Below are 20798 nucleotides of genomic sequence, written 5' to 3' on the forward strand. Positions count from 1 at the left end.
GAATGCTACTTGGCAATAATCAGAATGCACAATCATCCACTATACAGGTCACAAGGCATGAAAGGCTAAAATGATATACATCATGAAATAGATTACATCATCTCATATGATCTATGAAATAAAATAAAGTAAAATACAGTACAACCATCTATCATAGTACATAAGAAAAATAATGAAAGAGGGTATAAATTAGGAAATTCTAGCCACAAGATCGAACTATCAGATCTCAATGGTATCAAAAAATGCACTACCACCCAACCTCATGAAACACAAAAAGGTCCATTCCCACAATGGTGAGGAGATAAAATCAAGTCCTAAACAACATAACAAACTTAAAAGTCAAATCAAACATCTAGGTTCAAAAAATCACCTAAAAGAAAACTATCTCAAAGGGTACCAAAACACAAGTATCAAATAAACCTAGGGGCAACAAAAGCATGTAGGAAAACTACTGTGCAAGTGGGAAAGTGTGATCACATGAGCCAACTCTAAGGTAACCATGGTAGTCTTTTAATACTTTGGACCACCTAGTGCCTCTCTGCGACATCAATATCATTTTGTTCAAAAAATTCATACTAACAAGTTAGCTCTAATGTTACCATGGTAGTCTTTTAATACTTCAGACCCCCTATTGACTTTTTGTGGTACCAATACCTTATTAATTCGTTTCAAACCCATTTAATGAAATTTTATCATCTATTAAAATAACTTACAATAGGTTACCTATCAGCCTCATTAGGGCCTTGACCTCCATTGCAAGCCACTTCCAAAGATAACATACAAAAAACCTACCCTAATCTTAGCAAAAGAAAAACATCTCAAATGACTATAAACCACACATCAGTTCTTAAACAAGAAACTAGAAATCACTAAAATATTATTGATCATAATCACAAATTCCACCAATATGATCATCCTAATAGGATTGATCCAAAATTAAGTACACATAAACCAAATCCATATCATAATATGACATTGCCAAAAAACAAAAATCATTTAATCACCGTAGACCTATACAAGCAACTAGGAAGCTATCCAAAGATAACTCATCAAAGAATCAAAGGTTATATTAGGAAAGACACATCATCCACCTCAATTTCACACAAGAACACTAGAAAACAATAACCATCATACGATCAAACTCATCATAGAAACATGCGACACATCACCAAAGTTGTGTATAAAAGATTGTATACAAACATCATCATGACATTACAAAAGAAACCTTAAGCCTTTGATAACATCCTGATTTGGTCAAAGCTAAGTCAACCCCAAAATCCAACATCGGTAAACCACACATCGCATACAACACAAACAATGTCACTTTCTCAATACATTAGGTTTTGAAAACACAATAGTTCAATTTTCACTAAAGCTTTCAAGTTTTTGTTTTTTTTTTTTCAGGTATTACAAATTCTCTAAAGTATTTGAGTTCACTAAAATCCTAGACGATTCAACAATTCATATAAAGTTGTTTAAACATTGTTTCATAGTTCAATTCATTTTAAAAACACAAGATTTAATAACAACTAAGGTTTCAATTTTCTTTTGCAAGTATTACTTTTAACAGAGTTTTCAATCTCAATCAGGGTTCACATTTTTGTTTTCTCAAAGTATTATAATTACTAGGGTTTTCGAATAATAAAATTTCCCTAGTAGTGCAAATCATTTTCATATATCTGAACCATATAAACACATCCAAGTTTATAAAAGAAAACATTAATCCGGCCAATTAATTTCTTTGATTCTCAATTTACTTTAGAGTTATATTTAAATAACAAAGTAATAAATCAAAATTTCAAATAATTAATTTTTAATTTTTAACAATACTTCTTAAAATTATTATTAATAATATTTATCAATTATTACCATAATAATTTTAAATTTATTAAAATTTGGATAAACATTCTCAAAAGGAAATTGACTAAAATGGAAACTTTCCTAAAATGGAAACATGTTAAAAATAGAAAATTTCCTGAAATGGAAACCTACTAAAAAGGAAACATTCCCAAAATGGAAACCTACTAAAAATAAAAACTTTCTAGAAATGAAAACCTAATAAATAAAAAAACTTTCTCGAAATCTATAACTGGAGTTGAAGATAGTAATTCAACATATTAATGGGCATAGACTCAGTATAAGCTTTGGAGAATTATCAATGCTATGGTCGAGGCAACTAATCATGATTTTCATTCAATAGTGGCATGGATAAACTTACTATTTGTGTATATATTCTTACTAGTGAGAACTCTCATTTCTTAACATATTCACAAATCAAAAGGGAGAAAGAAAACTATAATACACACCTTTGTATGATAAGAATTTACATTTTTATTCACTAGTTGAAGAATACATTATCATCATTAATTAAATCATTAAAATCACCAGCTCTTTACATATAACATTGAGTAATTTACTAGTAGCATATAATAAAAAATTCATCCAAAATTGTTGAATGCAAATCAAATTAGCCTCTAGCAGTTTTGGTTGTAAGAAAATTATTTTGATCTTCCATTGAAATTAAAGCTAGGACATTACATGATCATATAGTTTAATCAAAGATTTAAATTTTCTTTGTCTTTGGGATAGAATTTATAGATTTCAGCATTTAAGCAACACCATATCGTGTGCAACCATTAATCATTTCAAATCAAACTAAAATGTATACATCATCTAAAAACTCAATCACTACATAACCATAGTCAAAGGAGATGAACCACAACAATGAAATCAATTAAAATGACCTTCATAAAGTGAAAAGATCTCTCCACATAGCAAGATATAAGATTGAGTACTCAAAGGAACTATAGAAAATGAGTGCTAAACATGTACTTTAGGCTATAGATTGCAAACTATGAAGCAACATAGTTTTAGTTGAAAATATAAAACTTCAAAGGAAAAAATATATAATATGCATAATTCTTGAGAATCATGGGTAGAAGGAGCTGGTGCAATAATTTGTTCTTGGTCACAAATTGTCCTTATTAATGGACACACCTCATTACTAATGTCTATGCACACAATATGGTTACATATATGTCCTTTGTGCATTGGAGAAGTAAGCTTTGTACGATGTCTGCAAAATGCTACTACGTCATAGTGGTTAAAACTTCAAAAAAAGTCTAACTATGTAGTAGAGAAATCTTGAAATCCAGAGACAAACCTTCAAATTGAGAGGATTTAATTTAATTTCATTTTATCCTTCACATTTTAGGAATGCAAGCAAAACACCAAACTGAGTTTCAGCCAAAAAAATATGATAAGGAAAGAGTGATTGATCAACATAAGTTAAGAGAAATAAAATATGAACAATCATGAAATTTTTCATCTCTAATTATTGTCTCCTAGCAGCACATGCTTGACTCTTGCCATCTTTAATAATATTCTACTAGAAGCACATGCAAATCACCACATCATGAAGGAGGTCTCGATAAGGATGTCAAAAATTATGCTATTTTTCTCCTCTAAAATTCAAAAAGACTACCAGGAAAAACTGAAATGACCAATCACAAAAAAAGTTTAAAATTATGAAAAATTGATAAAATATTATTTAATGTATTAATCTATACCAAACATAAGGAAATATTATCAAGTGCACAATTTTCCAATATTAGACTAATTGAGAAGAACCACTGGATAACTTTTGTCTCCTGCCTTACGCAAGGACTAATAAATGTGAAAGCACTAAGTTTTTACTACACATAAATATGATAACAACCATTCTACGTAAACTGAAATGTAAACACATTGTTCAGTTTCCAAATAAATAATATAAACTATTTAAAAATCATGTTGTTATGTTGATTTGTTCAGTATTCAAGATCTATGGTTAGAAGAAAAAATGAATTCAAATTCTACCTGAGATAGGATATTTGTTTTGTAGCGTAGTTGTCTGACTTAAACAAGATGAAAAATATTTGACTACAAACATTATGGAACCTTTCCTTTTTATCCTTTTTCGTATACGATAGCGGGCAAATTTATTATAAACGAGTTTTTGTCACGCTGCAAGAATACAGTATATATTAAAATGTAAATACCAATGCTCTGTCTAAATTGTAAAAACCAGGGAGCGCGTGGTACCGTCAACTAATACGACGGACATAACGGCGTAGAAAAAATTGAATACCATGCACTTCTTTTGAGTTTTAAAGAATAATCTGCCAGCCACCTAATGGTGCAAGTTACATCATCATGATATGAAACATTCAAGCTCGAAGTGTTACAAGAAAATGTCAATCGTTTATACTCATCTCTGAATATATCAATTAAATGAAAAAGTCAGACAAATGATGGCCGCGTGGTTTATACAGACATGGTCAAATTCAAATGGTAGCAGGTGAGGAATAGAAGTTATCTCTACAACGCAGAATCGTTGTAGTTTCTTAATCAAACGGGAGGCCCGCGCCGATCGTTTTATCTATAAATACTTCCTAGAAATCTCAACTTATTTCATTCCTCTCTCTGCCTATACAGGTGAATTCAATTTCATATCCCTGCGAGTACAAATGGCTTGTCTTAAATTATACGCCGCGCTCATATTGCTCCAAGTACTCTTCAGCGTTGGTCACTGCAGTTCCGAATTCATACATTCACGCGCTGCTTATTATGGGTCTCCAGATGGCTTAGGAACTTCCAGTAATACATACTTGAATTCTATGTTGCCATTATCATGATTTAGTTTTACTCTATCGTTGAACAAAAGAAATGTTATTAAGCAAAATATGAATGTGCAGGTGGTGCTTGCGGATATGAAGAGTACGGGAGAGACGTCATGGCAGGAAATGTTGCTGCAGCGAGTCAGTTTTTGTACAGAAATGGGGCTGGATGTGGCGCCTGCTATCAGGTAATTAATGAACATGAACCATTATTACCATCATTCTTTTTCGTCATAAACTGGACTGCTGATTGACGTTACTTGATATAAATAGGTGAGATGCAAGAATGAGTATCTATGTACACAGAGCGGAGTAACAGTGGTGGTCACAGATCATGGGGAAGGCGATAGAACAGATTTCATTATGAGTCCTCACGCTTTCACAACTATGGCGAAGCAGGGCAAAGATAAGCAACTGACGGCGTTGGGTGTTGTTGACATTGAGTACAAACGGTAAGATATGATCTTTTCGCATTACACTGCACTCTATATTCTAGACAATTGCTCATGCTAATGAATTCTGCAAATACTTGGCAGAGTGGCTTGCAACTATCCTGGATACAACATTTATCTTAAGATTAACAAGAGCAGCAATTACCCATATTATCTATCTTTGGTGTTGCTGCACCAAGGTGGCCAAAGAGATGTAGTGGCCGTTGAATTGTCTCAGGTATAGAAACCAAAAGCATACATATATTAGATTTCAAATTCATATCAGATTTTGTGATATATTTTTGTATCGCTGACACTGGGAGGTTGTAATGGCAGGAGGGAAGTTCCGAGTGGAAGGCAATGAGGAGGAGTTACGGCGGTGTGTGGGACATTGTAATGTCACCACCCAGCAAGGGAAGCCTGGTTATCCGATTTCAGGTGTCAGGGGGAGAATGGATTTATGCTCCAAATCCTCTTCCCTCTTACTGGAAAGCTGGCGCTGTTTATACTGATTATTACAATGACTACTTAATTTCGTGGCATTTAAATTAAATAAATTCAAGCAGGGAGATTCAATGCGTTTCTCTCTTCTTGCACTTGCCACCAAAACATGTCATCTTACTGTTCGTAAATAAAAATTTAAGTATAACAATTTACCCTCATGTATTTTTTGGAGAAATGGACCACATTTCCACTTTCAATATTTTCTTTGAAAATGTATCAATATATGTCTCTTTCCATCATTTACATTTTTTTGCTTTATATATGGTCTTCCATATCGAAATATATTTCTTTATTAAATATTTTAGTTTTTATTTCTGTTTATTTAATCTAGTATAAGCGAGATTTATGCTTTATTTTTTTATTATTAGTTTGTCTGGGTTCTAATTAGCATATTAAAAAAAATAATTTTTTCTTAAAATAAACTATATCTAATATTTAAAATATAAAAAATTAGGCAAATTTCACATCGAGAAAGTAAATAGCAGGAATAACAAGAGCTCAGGAGGAGCTAGAGTCTTTGCCTAGTGAGAAATAAAATGTGGATTTGCATTTCCTAGAAAATTGAAGTTTCTTTATGTTAAGCATTTTTATTTGATTTTGAAGACTATTTTTATTCTTCTATAGCATCTATTTGAAGGTTACCCTTTGACTGTAGCATTTGTATCTTGCTATTTTCATTCATGGTCATTTTCTTTGTCTGTTGCATTGTTTGTAGCTTTATTTATTTTGAGTGACCATTTTTGCTTGTCTATAACATCTATAGATCTAGTTTTTCCTTCTCAAAATTGGGAGAGTTTGATAGACCTTAGTTCTAAATCACAAAGTTTAATTCTTTGTGTATCTTGTGATTAAAAATAAAAGTTTGTCTTCTATTTTCATAATAGTTGGGACTTTTGTGTCTTTGAGTTTTTTTACTAATATTGTAGAATATGCTTTTAGAATAGGTGTTTTATTTTCATTAATAAAAATAAATATAAAATAATATCAATATTATTTTAAAAACTTGTAATCAGTAAATAATATAAATTGAGAAATGTTTAGAGGTATTATTGATGATGCTTGGGATAATTAATTTGAATTATAAGCACTCCAACAATGTATCTGAAACTATTGATGTCATAAGTTAAAGTATTATTACTTTCATAATAGATGGTAAAGTAAATAAAATAGATTTTCCTATTTTTATGATTGTAGTTTCAATTTTTATGGCTAAAAATTGTTATTATACTGTACAAAAGAAAAAAATTATTTCTACAAAAATTATGTTATTTTCCACAATCAAGAACATTCAGCTGTAATAAATTTCAAATTTGATCCTTAAAGAAGAATTCATTTTATGGTTTTGAGATTTAGGAAAAATTAAGGACTTGTTAATACCTAGAATAACAATTTTTTGTTATTAAAGTTAAATGCATTCATTTATCAATCCAATGCAGCCTAGTGATCAAATTTCTCGTCATTAAACTAAAACTAAACATTTTCAAGAGATTAAATAAATTTTAAGGATTTAGTTCATGCCTACACATTGATAATTTCTTGGTTACAATAATTTGGTATAGTGAATGATTTAAACATGAGCACAACCACCAAGTTCATCTGAGCAACCTTGTCATAACCCTCAATTTAATCACATTTTTGTTGTCCATTATCATAAGCTCTATAGGCAGATGGTTGGCTGAGAAAAAATTGATCCTGAATATTTCTTATGGTGTCCAGTCAATTGTTTAGTGATCTTATTAATTTGTTTGTCTCACTAATTGGATTAATTGCAACAAGCTTTAAGGTTAAATTTTTTGAAATTATTTAAGAATTCATTATAGAGGATCTTGAATTTTGTTAGAAAGTAAAATTTTTACTAAGTTGTGGAAAATTGCATGTTTCTTGTGAAAATATTGAAAAGTGAATCTTGAGGAGGAACGTGGAAATTTTGACAAAAATTCAAAATCTTTGTCTTTTGGACAAATTATATCTATTTTTTATGCTTTCTACATATTCTTATGTATTGGCATCTTCTATTATTCAAGAAGGAGGAATGACAAAACCTATGGGAACAACAAAATTATGTGGACAATTGATAAAGAATGAAAGGAGAGGATTCAAACCTTCAATCCAAAATTATGTGGGTAGAAATCAAAGGTACAAGCCTTGGTAGCCTTGATTTGAAAGAGTTTAATTGGAGAATGTTTGGATACAATGACCATCATCCAACACACCTAGCTACAATAATTACGAGAAGTGAAATTTTTGCTACAGCTACTTTCCCTCCTTCCTTTTAGCAACTAGAGTTGATCATGGAATGCACCAAACACTACAATCCTAGGGACAAAACTATCAGATATGCTAAACAAAATATTCTTGCATATTTTTCTCTAGTGTCCATATCTAAGGAATTTGAGATTTCTTCTCACCCAATGATGGCCATGAAAACATAGGAGCAAGCATTTAGAATCTACACCTCTATAGTCCATTTCTATCAAGAAATAATGAACAAAAGATGTTTGAAAAAGAATAGTTTGCATCATTCCAAGATTCCTAAGGAAATGGTATGGCTCAACTTGTAGAGGGATTACAATGACATGATCACAATGCTGAGTTGCATATTTGGCATCCCTCATTCTTATAGATTTGAATCTTGGATGTTGTATTTTGTTGAGCAGGTGATTGAGGAAAGTGACACAATGGATTGGGCTAGGCTCATAAGTGACAATCTGAATGAATAGTTGATGAATCTAGAGAATACAAGGAAATTTTACAAGAGATATTATGTCATCTACATGCTACCATGGAGAATGAATTATGATGGACTACAATGCAAAGGACTGATTAGAAGTAAAGCCCAACACCTCAAAGTTCATGAATGTTATTCGTAGTTGCATTTATATCCAAAGGATGATTACATAAGGGTTAATGATGTCTTTTCAATATGCATAGTGAGAATACTACAAAAGAGGCTACCTATTAGATTGTTAGGTGGTATGATGAAGTTGGTTGATTATTATGGTGCCTGGTTCATTCAATTTCCTAGCTTTTCATACATCCCAATTTGGGGATTTTCCATGGAGCCATAAAAAATTCTTAGGTACCCAATATATAAGATGGTTCTGTTAGAGCTTACTTGACAACTCACAACCTATGACAAGATCTAGGAAGGGAACAAGAACATGGAATTGCAATGCGCAATTTCCATAGGAGAAGGAAAAATTGAGGTATACCCATGTCTAAAGGTTGTAGAGAGATCAACAGATGAGCTTCACTTCTTTCGTCTTCCACTATATCCAAAAAGGATGGATTTTGACCCTTGTAACAAGATCACATCAATAGCATGATCAAAGTAACAACACAAAGTTCACCTTGAAGGCTTTTCGGCAAATGTTGTAGATGAGAATGAGATTGAAAAAAGATGTAGGTAAAAGTATAAAGATGTCTCACCTTTTAGGTTGACTTATCAGAATGTCTGAATTTGAGTATTTCTATCTAAAACATAAATTTGTTCAAACATATGAAATTGATAAATTTACTTTAGCTAAGTTATATATGGTCTCACGCTTTTCTAATTGGAAATATTTATTAAATGTATGTTTTATACTAGCTATATCCAATTACTAAAGAAATACAATTAATTAAGAAAATTAACATTTCAATAACTCTTACTATTTTTTATGATGTTTTCTTAATAACATATAAATACCATTTTATAGAGCTCAAAGTCAAGAATATTCACATATAGAGTTCATAGTGTTTTAATTAGATATAGTATTTTGCAATTAAAAAATTCTACAAGTACATATTTTAACACTAAGGAAGATGTCAATTTGGTGAAGGAAAAAAAATATTAAATCAAATCAATAAAATTTAAAAATTATATGACCTTCTAGAGGAGAGAGTCCTCTTTCAAAATCTATAATTTTTCATTTGGTTGGAATAGAATTAGATTGAAAAATGTGGTGGGAGATGAAAACTATCGATTCGAATAAGTTGAAGTTTGAATCGTTATAAAAGAGAAAATATATGTCTAAAGCCAATTTTTATTTTTGATTGTTCTAGCTATAAATGTTATCTATAACATAATATGAGATAAAAGGGAAATAAGTTTATTTCCATGTAGTTTTTTGGTGGGAACTAGACCCTTGATTTTCAACATTTGTCAACAACTAAAAAGCTATCATTAAAAATTAGGAGAATATATCATTTCTTATTTCTAATGATTATTAAAAACTATAGTCCTAAATTTCATCCATTTCTACACATTCCATTAGTTTAATCCATTTTCAAATTCTAAATAATCATCCAACTTTTATGTCATTGAAGGTGAAAAATTATAGGATGACACAGGTTTGTGCTTTTGCCCATGCATTCAAGATTACCATTGAACATTATTATAAAATGCAACATATTCAAGGTTCTTGACCTAATGGAGGAAGATCCAAATGTGATGTGGAAATGATTCAATCTAGAATTGGTAGCTAAGCCATATGATTGGAAAAGGAAAGAGGTTATAGATCTCGTAGCTCTTTCAAAGCCAGTCTTCTAATTTTACAAAGTGGTGGATTAAGCATAAGCTTGAAAAATTAGGTGCACCAGCTAATGGATTCACATATAGTTTTCTTGGTCACCGACCACTTAGGGATGAATGATCGAGATGAATATCTAAAGGGACTATTGAAGAAGAGGAACTTTCTTGGAGGATGGAGGAACCAAGAAAGGGAAAGAGGTATCTTGAGGAAAGCATCCTAGGATTGAGGAAGTCATCCAAAAGCCTCAAAATAAGAAGAAAACACATGGAAATGCTCCCTTTTCTTCGAGTGGCACTCCCAATGTCCAAGAGATAGAAACATTTGAAAGGTAGGATGTAGAGACAAGCATAATGAGATTTGAGTGAGAAAAAAAATTGGATAGGCCAGTGCAAAATAGACTAAGTATAAATGCTTATGAAAAATCCATGCAAGAAAGAGGGAGAGATGAATATATCACTACAGAGAAAAGTCGTGCTACAATCTTTGAGTCAGACATGATGAACACTAGAGATTGTCCACTAGAGGAGAGGCTCTTGCAATAGAAATACATCTTCCAATTGTTGAAGCTGTAGTTCCTGAAGTAATAATAGATAGATTAAGAGGTGAAGAGGATACTAATATTTGAGCAGTCCAAGGGAAAGTGCAATTGGTGATTCCAAGGGACCAAAGCATACCCATTTCAAATGGTTGAGACAACAATTTTAGATGATTCAACAAAAAGAGATTGATGAAAAAATTGAATTAAAAGAAATTTGGGACCGAGCAAACTGATGAAAAGTGTAAAGTAAAGCATGAAGATATGCTAAAGTTGTTAGAGGAGAATTGGGGTCTATAATCTTTCAAATTCCAAATCCTATAGTCAACAAGAGAAAAAATCATATTGCTCCAAATGAATACCTATTATGGAAATAAATTTTGGTCATGCCTCCTTAAAAAAATTAGAGGAATTTGATGACTTTACATATGCTTTGAAGGATAGACTAAAGAAGGTAAAAAAAGGGGTATGAGAAATTGAAAAGAGAATTTAAGATCCTATATTAGTACATCAATGGCTTTCCTCATCTAGTAAGAGGGGAAGGTCCATCATTCATCCCTTTGACGGGTGTTTCCATTGAAGTGGTAGATGACATTGACAAAATCAAGCAGATTATTCAAGGTGCAAAGGTTTGGGTCGAAGGAATTCAAGCGAAAGCCTTCAAACATGTAGACGGAAAACTATAAGTACACAGTAAGGCATTAGCTACACTCTCCAAGATCTAGTGCATGGAAGAATCATTGGAGGATGAATATATTTACTAAGATGAAGTGACTGCCGACATCCAAAATTTGATGGCAACCCCAAAGCAGGCGTTGATCACTAGTCATGTTATTAATGAGGGGTTTGTCTATGATTTTCTTCGATGGTATAGTGTAGTGATCATAGCTAAGGAAAATTTTGAGAGCTTTACCAAGGAATTCACTTGATGGAAGAAGATTGTTGACAACATCAAGCAAGAGAAATCCAATGCAGTTGCATCCTTGTGATCATATAGATATTAGTGGAAGAATAAATGAAAAATGATCATTTGAAATTCAAGTTAAAGGAATTCTTCCAACTAAATGTCTATGGAAGAGATGATTTTGAGAACTTCTTCATCATCTCAAATACAATTCACACTACTTAGGACTTGCTACTAGATTGGGAGGAAAACTTAGGAAAAGCAAAAAGAGCAATTGTAGTTCTAGAATTCAAGAAATAATCTACACCAAGCATCAGTAGAGAGGAGTTGGAAATAGTATTGGATCAATTTCATGCCTTCTAGTGGGGGAATCAAGGATATATGCATTTAATTCATAGTGGGTGTTCTTAGTGGTCATATATTACACCCTACTCCTTTCGTAAACTAGTATGCATAGTGGGCATTTATTACCCACTATAGTAGTAGATTCCTTGTTGCATTAATGTAGATTCCTTTCCTTTTCCCTAACCCTAATAAGGGTAGATGTGGCACAATCTTGGCCACCAATTATTGTTATCATCTGGGTAGCCCACTATAATTGAGAACTTATATAAAGGTCCCATTTCTCATTAGTAAAAGGGGGATTTTTATGAGATTGTTGTTATGAGCAACTGAGATAATAAAGTTTTCATTGAATCTTGGTGAATACTTGATGTGTCTTAGTGCTTTCTTTTTCTCTTAAATTCCCTTGATTAGATTAGGTTTAGCCTAGTTAATGTGTGGTGATTAAAATGAAAAAAATGATAGTGTATTGCTGAATTCCTTTGGTTCATACTTTTGATGTTTTAGTGATTCTAACTCACTGTCTAAAGTTATCTTGAACCTTTTTCATGCATATGTTTAAATTCTATCAGTCATATACATTTTTCTTTATGATGGTGTATGTGGTGGTATGAAAATATTTGGCATAACCCTTGAAGATTGCAACAGTTCAAGTGTAGTTGTAGTCTAACTTGGCAAACTAGAGCTTGGTAAATTAAGGAATTTATCCACTAGAGTACCATTTATTTTCATCATTATCCTTAGGATTAGAATAGAATTCATGAACCCTATCCTATTTAAATCTTACATATTTTTTGAAAACTCCAAAAAGTACTTCATTGCAAAACCTAAAGGTAGTTCTCACATCTAGTATGGGTTGAAATGAATTTAAATAAACATGTAAGGCCCATTTTGATCATTAGCAAATCACATCAACCATCAATCTTATCCATAGTCAAGACCTAACATTAAAGGAACATTCAAGTCATTGAATGATCTTCTACCAATCTTACCATACAAAAGACTTTATTCAAGAGAGGATAAGATATTTTAGTATTTTGTTCTACTATGTGGTGGGTCATAAAACACACATCAACATAAACTAGCACTAGAAAGAGCACTTTAATTGAAAGATTTTATAGAAGTTTCACATATTGGTGCTAATTCATTCACCCCTCTTGAGGTACATTAAATATCCTTGAGACTCACTTGAGGAGCGCATAAATTGCAAGAGTTGAATTTTGATCCAAATCATAGGTAAGGAAATGAAAAAGCATCCACAAGTCAGAATTCCCTAAGTGTAGCTGATCTCACAAGGATATTCAAAAATCCACAACCTCAACAACAAGCACAAGGATCAATCCAAGGAGGAGTTCCATGAGGAGCTACACAAATTAAAAAGTTATTTTTGCAAATACCTATACAATTTTGTGCATCTGCAACTATCCAACAACAAGTTCTAGCAATGGAATTTGTAGAATGCATCACCCCTTGTAACTCTTTCCACCTATAATAATATGCGAAAGAATCCTGAACACTTTTGTTTTAAATTCTTTGTGAATGATGTTAACCACAATGCTGATGAGTACATTAAGATTTTTGATGAAGTCCTCTAGAATAGAAATGTGCAAGATGAGGATGTTGCTTGCAAACTAATCCCTTATTCATTCGGTGAGGAAGGATTTTATTGGTATATCAATCTACCTACAATTTTAATATAGACTTGGCAATAATTAAAGGATGCCTTCCAAGGGAAGCTCAAATTTCCTATCACCCCTATTGAATTTTATAGGTAGTTTATCTAGATAAATAGGCAAGAATGTGAACCAGTCAATGCTTTCAATAATTTCTTTTAGAAGGCTTATTCAAGATTGTACAACCCATACCACATAGGAGATGGTGTAGTATGCCATATCTATATGTATCCCTAGATTGTTTCATGTTTGTTGGCCTAGTTTCTCACTTTTAATAATTTTGTTGCATTTCACAGTGAAAACCCAATGGATTCATGATTTTAGAAGTAGGGTGTGGTAAAATCCCTAGATAAAAACGTTAAGGTTCATGAAATCACTATTGTGTATTCCCTAGTTTTCAAAAAATAGGAAGGTATTGGTATATTTTAGAAAATACATGGGAAGCTTTTCGCTTTTAAAAAATCTTTTTTTTTTCCATGTTTCTTTAAAAAAACTACTTTCCAGAAAAACTTTAAAAGTTATTAACCTATTTTTTAAAACTGTGGTTTTACCCTCATGTTGACTCACTAATTTCTCTTCGAAAGTGTTCTTAACTGTGGTATGGTCTACTTTTACATACTATTGAACAAAGAAAGATCAACGATCAACAATTTCCTACAATATGAAAGTGATCAAGTTTTAGCAAATGCTGGGAAGCACCTTGGTGACACTTAGCCCCTAATGATGTTAGTTCTTTAATGAGCTACAAAGGTTAGACTTGTCAAAAAAGTTCAAGGTCATCAGACTATTTTTAGGACATGCTCAAAAGCTTGAGCTATTTCATTAGATAAACTAGGTGACAAGGACTATTTTAAAAAGCACAACATTGCACTAGATAGATCATCTCAGGATCAACAGTGACTGCTTTCCTATAATTTAAAGATGTGTGAACTTTATAGAATGCGAGGAAGTGCATACATGACATGTTTATTTGTGAGTTCATTTTTCTTATGGGCCACCATGTTGAAAATTTGTCAAAACAATTGGAAAATGTTAGAAGACATGGCAAGTTAACTATTTTTTGTTGGTTAGTGTTGCTAACTAGATTTTCAACGAAGTAAATGTTATGGAGTCATCGATCTTGTGAAGATCGATTGAGAGTGCTCTCCTACGTTATGAAGATGTTTGATGTTTAAAGAAAGTATGGAAGTACTTTCATGACACATGGCTAGGTGGGGTTTTTCATTCCAAAATTTTCCTACTAATGTTGATTTGGGATGCATGCCAAATGTCTTATGCCATTTTGTTGAGAAATATACATGTTTAATGAGTTGGAGGGTGACTGTGTAAGTGGGTCCGAAATATTAAAGGCAAACATAGCAATTCCAAAGGTTTAAATTCATGATCATGGATCTCATGAAGATCAATGACTAACACTTTCCTACAATTTAAAATTTCTTGAAATTTAGCAAATTGGGGGAAGCACCTTCTTGACAGGTGGCCAGTTTCACAAAAGGGTAATGTAGTCATTTATGTTTGAAGCTAAGTCATATGATTTGTGAAGATTAATGGTTGAATTTTAAACTCCATGAGACAACATAAAATATGACATTTGGGGCATTAATTTTGATCAATGCTATTTTGTGTGAGGTTAATTTTTCAATAAGGATTTTGATTTTCTATTATTAAACACTAAAGTTGTAGAATTCTCACAAAGCGAAGATTTTCAAAGCTAAGGGTGCATTTTTTCGAGGGTTTCACTTTGCTCTAATAATTTTTGTAGGAGATAAGAAGGAAAATTGGGTAAGTATCTAAATCTCTTGAAAATTGAGAAAAAAAAAATTTATAGTAAGTTAATTATTAAACATGCCTCCATGAAAGGATTTCTTAGGAAAAGAAGATTACTTAGAAAGGGTTGTGCATGATGATTTTTTAGAGCGAATGTCACAATCCATGAATGAATTTTCTAGGCGAAAAGAATTCATACCACAAAACCCTAGGTTATTGGTCAATGAAGGTTTTTATGACAAAGAAAATTGGTTAAGAGATGCTTAGGTATCTATTGGGGGAAGCCCCTTCTTAATAGGTGGCCAGTTTCACAAAAGGGTAATGCAGTCATTTATGTTTGAAGCTAAGTCATCTGATTTGTGAAGATTGATGGTTGAATTTTAAACTCCATGACACAACATAAAATATGAAATTTGGGGCATTAATTTTGATCAATGCTATTTTGTGTGAGGTTAATTTTGTAATAAGGATTTTGATTTTCCATTATTGAACACTAAAGTTGTAGAATTCTCACAAAGCGAAGATTTTCAAAGCTAACGGTGCATTTTTTCGAGGGTTTCACTTTGCTATAACAATTTTTGGAGAGATAAGAAGGAAAACTGGGTAAGTAACTGGATCTCTTGAAAATTGAGAAAAAAAATTTATAGTAAGATAATTATTAAACATGCCTCCATGAAGGGATTTCTTGGGGAAAGAAGATTACCTAGAAAGGGTTGTGCATGATGATCTTTTAGAGCACATGCCATAATCCATGAATGAATTTTCTAGAGGAAAAAAATTCATACCATAGAACCCTAGGTTATTGGTCAGTGAAGGTTTTTATGAAAAAAAAAAATTGGTTAAGAGATGTTGAGGTATCTGTTGGGGATTTAGAGCTATTTTGTAAATGGTTTATAGAAAGAAGACTTGATATTCCTTTGAATAAGGTATGGAAATTTCACTTCGGAAAATTAGTTATCCTAGGCGTTTTATTTAATGATGATTTGAATGCATTAATGTCAAAGAAATATGATCCAATAACCAAGATAATGATTTTTCTAACATACTTTTTATGTCAAGCTTACAATCACTTCTAGTAATGAGCATAGTGAGTCACAAAGTCCTTTCTTAGGACTTGATGTGATTCCCACTATAACAGATGTTCCTCTCACCAGTCGCAACACTTCCCTACCATTTATAACTAAGATGGGGGGGGGAGTATACATAACACATGATGTGGAGTTTTTTCATCATGGTAGTTGCTATGTTCTTATGTTGTATTTTTGGTATCTATCTTAGTTTGACTACTTTACATTATTCTTGTTTCTTTCTTCAACTCAAGAGAATAAACTAATTTCCATGTCATATAAATTATTCTATTTGTTTCTCTTTCTTTTGTATTTTGTTAGATACATTACATCAAGTCATACTTGTGCTATTGTTTGTACTAGTGATTTTGTATTCTTCTTGGTTGTATATGATATGGTAGCACCAATTCTTTTTGGTCTCAATGTTATTGGCCCAAAATGACTTTTCTTCATTAAATTGACAATGGAATATAGATACATGTTCTATGTACAAATTGGAGCACTTCAGCCTTTTGTGCATTATATGATTCTTGAGGTATACCCAAATCTATGCATTGTCATTTCATGTTTAGGACTCTCTCATTTTTCCTTATAGTTGCTAGGAAATATGGATAGTTCCTCGGACCTTGGTCTATTTGTGGATCTCTTTCTAAACTATTGATAGTTTGGAGGATCAATCCTTGTTTTGACCCTTCTTTTGACTACTAATATTATGGGAAACTTAGTTTTATTTTAACCACTTAAGGACAAACATATCCTTATTGTAAAGCCCCACCAGGTGACCCAAAATAAATTAACCTAAAGTTTCACTAACTTTGTCAAACAATTTTTTTTAAAGATAATAACTTAACAACAATAGATATAAATATAGCGGAAGCAATAACATACATATAAGCACATACCATAAAACATATTATAATTCTTAAGGGTCCCATGACATTGAATCACATTTAAGTTTAATTAATACTAAAATCAATACAAAAAAATTCCAAATTTAAATGATAACTACAAATATGAATCCTATTTTAAAAATATCCAATTATCTTGAATGCTACTTGGCAATAATCAGAATGCACAATCATCCACTATATAGGTCACAGGGCATGAAAGGCTAAAATGATACACATCATGAAATAGATTACATCATCTCATATGATCTATGAAATATAATAAAGTACAATACAGTACAACCATCGATCATAGTACATAAGGAAAATAATGAAAGAGGGTACAAATTAGGAAATTCTAGCCACAAGATCGAACTATCAGATCTCAATGGTATCAAAAAATGCACTACCACCCAACCTCATGAAACACAAAAAGGTCCATTCCCACAATGGTGAGGAGATAAACTCAAGTCCTAAACAACATAACAAACTTAAAAGTCAAATCAAACATCTAGGTTCAAAAAATCACCTAAAAGAAAACTATCTCAAAGGGTACCAAAACACAAGTATCAAATAAGCCTAGGGGCAACAAAAGCATGTAGGAAAACTACTGTGCAAATGGGAAAGTGTGATCGCATGAACCAACTCTAAGGTAACCATGGTAGTCTTTTAATACTTTGGACCACCTAGTGCCTCTCTGCGACATCAATATCCTTTTGTTCAGAAAATTCATACTAACAAGTTAGCTCTAATGTTACCATGGTAGTCTTTTAATACTTCAGACCCCCTATTGACTTTTTGTGGTACCAATACCTTATTAATTCGTTTCAAACCCATTTAATGAAATTTTATCATGTATTAAAATAACTTACAATAGGTTACCTATCAGCCTCATTAGGGCCTTGACCTCCATTGCAAGCCACTTCCAAAGATAACATACAAAAAACCTACCCTAAGCTTAGCAAAAGCAAAACATCTCAAATGACTATAAACCACACATCAGTTCTTAAACAAGAAACTAGAAATCACTACAATATTATTGATCATAGTCACAAATTCCACCAATATGATCATCCTAATAGGATTGATCCAAAATTAAGTACACATAAACCAAATCCATATCATAATATGACATTGCCAAAAAACAAAAATCATTTAATCACCTTAGACCTATACAAGCAACTAGGAAGCTATCCAAAGATAACTCATCAAAGACTCAAAGGTTATATTAGGAAAGACACATCATCCACCTCAATTTCACACAAGAACACTAGAAAACAATAACCATCATACGATCAAACTCATCATAGAAACATGCAACACATCACCAAAGTTGTGTATAAAAGATTGTATACAAACATCATCATGACATTACAAAACAAACCTTAAGCCTTTGATAACATCCTGATTTGGTCAAAGCTAAGTCAACCCCAAAATCCAACATCGGTAAACCACACATCGCATACAACACAAACAATGTCACTTTCTCAATACATTAGATTTTGAAAACACAATAGTTCAATTTTCACTAAAGCTTTCAAGTTTTTGTTTTTTTTTTTCAGGTATTACAAATTCTCTAAAGTATTTGAGTTCACTAAAATCCTAGACGATTCAACAATTCATATAAAGTTGTTTAAACATTGTTTCATAGTTCAATTCATTTTAAAAACACAAGATTTAATAACAACTAAGGTTTCAATTTTCTTTTGCAAGTATTACTTTTAACAGAGTTTTCAATCTCAATCAGGGTTCACATTTTTGTTTTCTCAAAGTATTATAATTACTAGGGTTTTCGAATAATAAAATTTCCCTAGTAGTGCAAATCATTTTCATATATTTGAACCATATAAACACATCCAAGTTTATAAAAGAAAACATTAATCCGGCCAATTAATTTCTTTGATTCTCAATTTACTTTAGAGTTATATTTAAATAACAAAGTAATAAATCAAAATTCCAAATAATTAATTTTAAATTTTTAACAATACTTCTTAAAATTATTATTAATAATATTTATCAATTATTACCATAATAATTTTAAATTTATTAAAATTTGGATAAACATTCTCAAAAGGAAATTGACTAAAAGTGGAAACATTCCTAAAATGGAAACATTCCTAAAATGGAAACATGTTAAAAATAGAAACTTTTCAGAAATGGAAACCTAGTAAAAAGGAAACATTCCCAAAATGGAAACCTACTAAAAATAAAAACTTTCTAGAAATGAAAACCTAATAAATAAAAAAACTTTCTCGAAATCTATAACTGGAGTTGAAGATAGTAATTCAACATATTAATGGGCATAGACTCAGTATAAGCTTTGGAGAATTATCAATGCTATGGTCGAGGCAACTAATCATGATTTTCATTCAATAGTGGCATGGATAAACTTACTATTTGTGTATATATTCTTACTAGGTCGAACTCTCATTTCTTAACATATTCACAAATCAAAAGGGAGAAAGAAAACTATAATACACACCTTTGTATGATAAGAATTTACATTTTTATTCACTAGTTGAAGAATACATTATCATCATTAATTAAATCATTAAAATCACCAGCTCTTTACATATACCATTGAGTAATTTACTAGTAGCATATAATAAAAAATTCATCCAAAATTGTTGAATGCAAATCAAATTAGCCTCTAGCAGTTTTGGTTATAAGAAAATTATTTTGATCTTCCATTGAAATTAAAGCTAGGACATTACATGATCATATAGTTTAATCAAAGATTTAAATTTTCTTTGTCTTTGGGATAGAATTTATAGATTTCAGCATTTAAGCAACACCATATCTTGTGCAACCATTAATCATTTCAAATCAAACTAAAATGTATACATCATCTAAAAACTCAATCACTACATAACCATAGTCAAAGGAGATGAACCACAACAATGAAATCAATTAAAATGACTTTCATAAAGTGAAAAGATCTCTCCACATAGCAAGATATAAGATTGAGTACTCAAAGGAACTATAGAAAATGAGTGCTAAACATGTACTTTAGGCTATAGATTGCAAACTATGAAGCAACATAGTTTTAGTTGAAAATATAAAACTTCAAAGGAAAAAATATATAATATGCATAATTCTTGAGAATCATGGGTAGAAGGAGCTGGTGCAATAATTTGTTCTTGGTCACAAATTTTCCTTATTAATGGACACACCTCATTACTAATGTCTATGCACACAATATGGTTACATATATGTCCTTTGTGCATTGGAGAAGTAGGCTTTGTACGATGTCTGCAAAATGCTACTACGTCATAGTGGTTAAAACTTCAAAAAAAGTCTAACTATGTAGTAGAGAAATCTTGAAATCCAGAGACAAACCTTCAAATTGAGAGGATTTAATTTAATTTCATTTTATCCTTCACATTTTAGGAATGCAAGCAAAACACCAAACTGAGTTTCAGCCAAAAAAATATGATAAGGAAAGAGTGATTGATCAACATAAGTTAAGAGAAATAAAATATGAACAATCATGAAATTTTTCATCTCTAATTATTG

At 31.6% G+C, this 20798-nt stretch overlaps 1 protein-coding gene across 1 annotated transcript; it reads left to right on the forward strand.

The window, feature by feature from the left end:
- The first annotated feature begins 4506 nt into the window (after positions 1-4506).
- On the forward strand, positions 4507-5641 carry LOC149578014 (expansin-like B1). The gene is made up of 5 exons (XM_089798982.1): positions 4507-4638; positions 4737-4846; positions 4932-5110; positions 5195-5327; positions 5426-5641. Exons 1-5 carry the CDS (start codon positions 4509-4511, stop codon positions 5639-5641), a joined length of 768 nt encoding a protein of 255 aa, XP_089655108.1. The 5' UTR covers positions 4507-4508.
- Positions 5642-20798: the final 15157 nt, after the last annotated feature.

The sequence above is a fragment of the Cupressus sempervirens genome, chromosome 1 (genome assembly GCF_028749045.1).
Source record: "Cupressus sempervirens isolate cs-2001-9-10 chromosome 1, ASM2874904v1, whole genome shotgun sequence".
In the NCBI taxonomy this organism is placed as follows: domain Eukaryota; kingdom Viridiplantae; phylum Streptophyta; class Pinopsida; order Cupressales; family Cupressaceae; genus Cupressus; species Cupressus sempervirens.

Coding starts and splice junctions, on each gene's coding strand:
- LOC149578014 (XM_089798982.1), top strand. CDS start 4,509: ATGGCTTGTCTTAAATTATACGCCGCGCTCATATTGCTCCAAGTACTC. Junction 4,847..4,931: donor GATGTGGCGCCTGCTATCAG/GTAATTAATGAA, acceptor TGATATAAATAG/GTGAGATGCAAGAATGAGTA. Junction 5,328..5,425: donor TGGCCGTTGAATTGTCTCAG/GTATAGAAACCA, acceptor TTGTAATGGCAG/GAGGGAAGTTCCGAGTGGAA.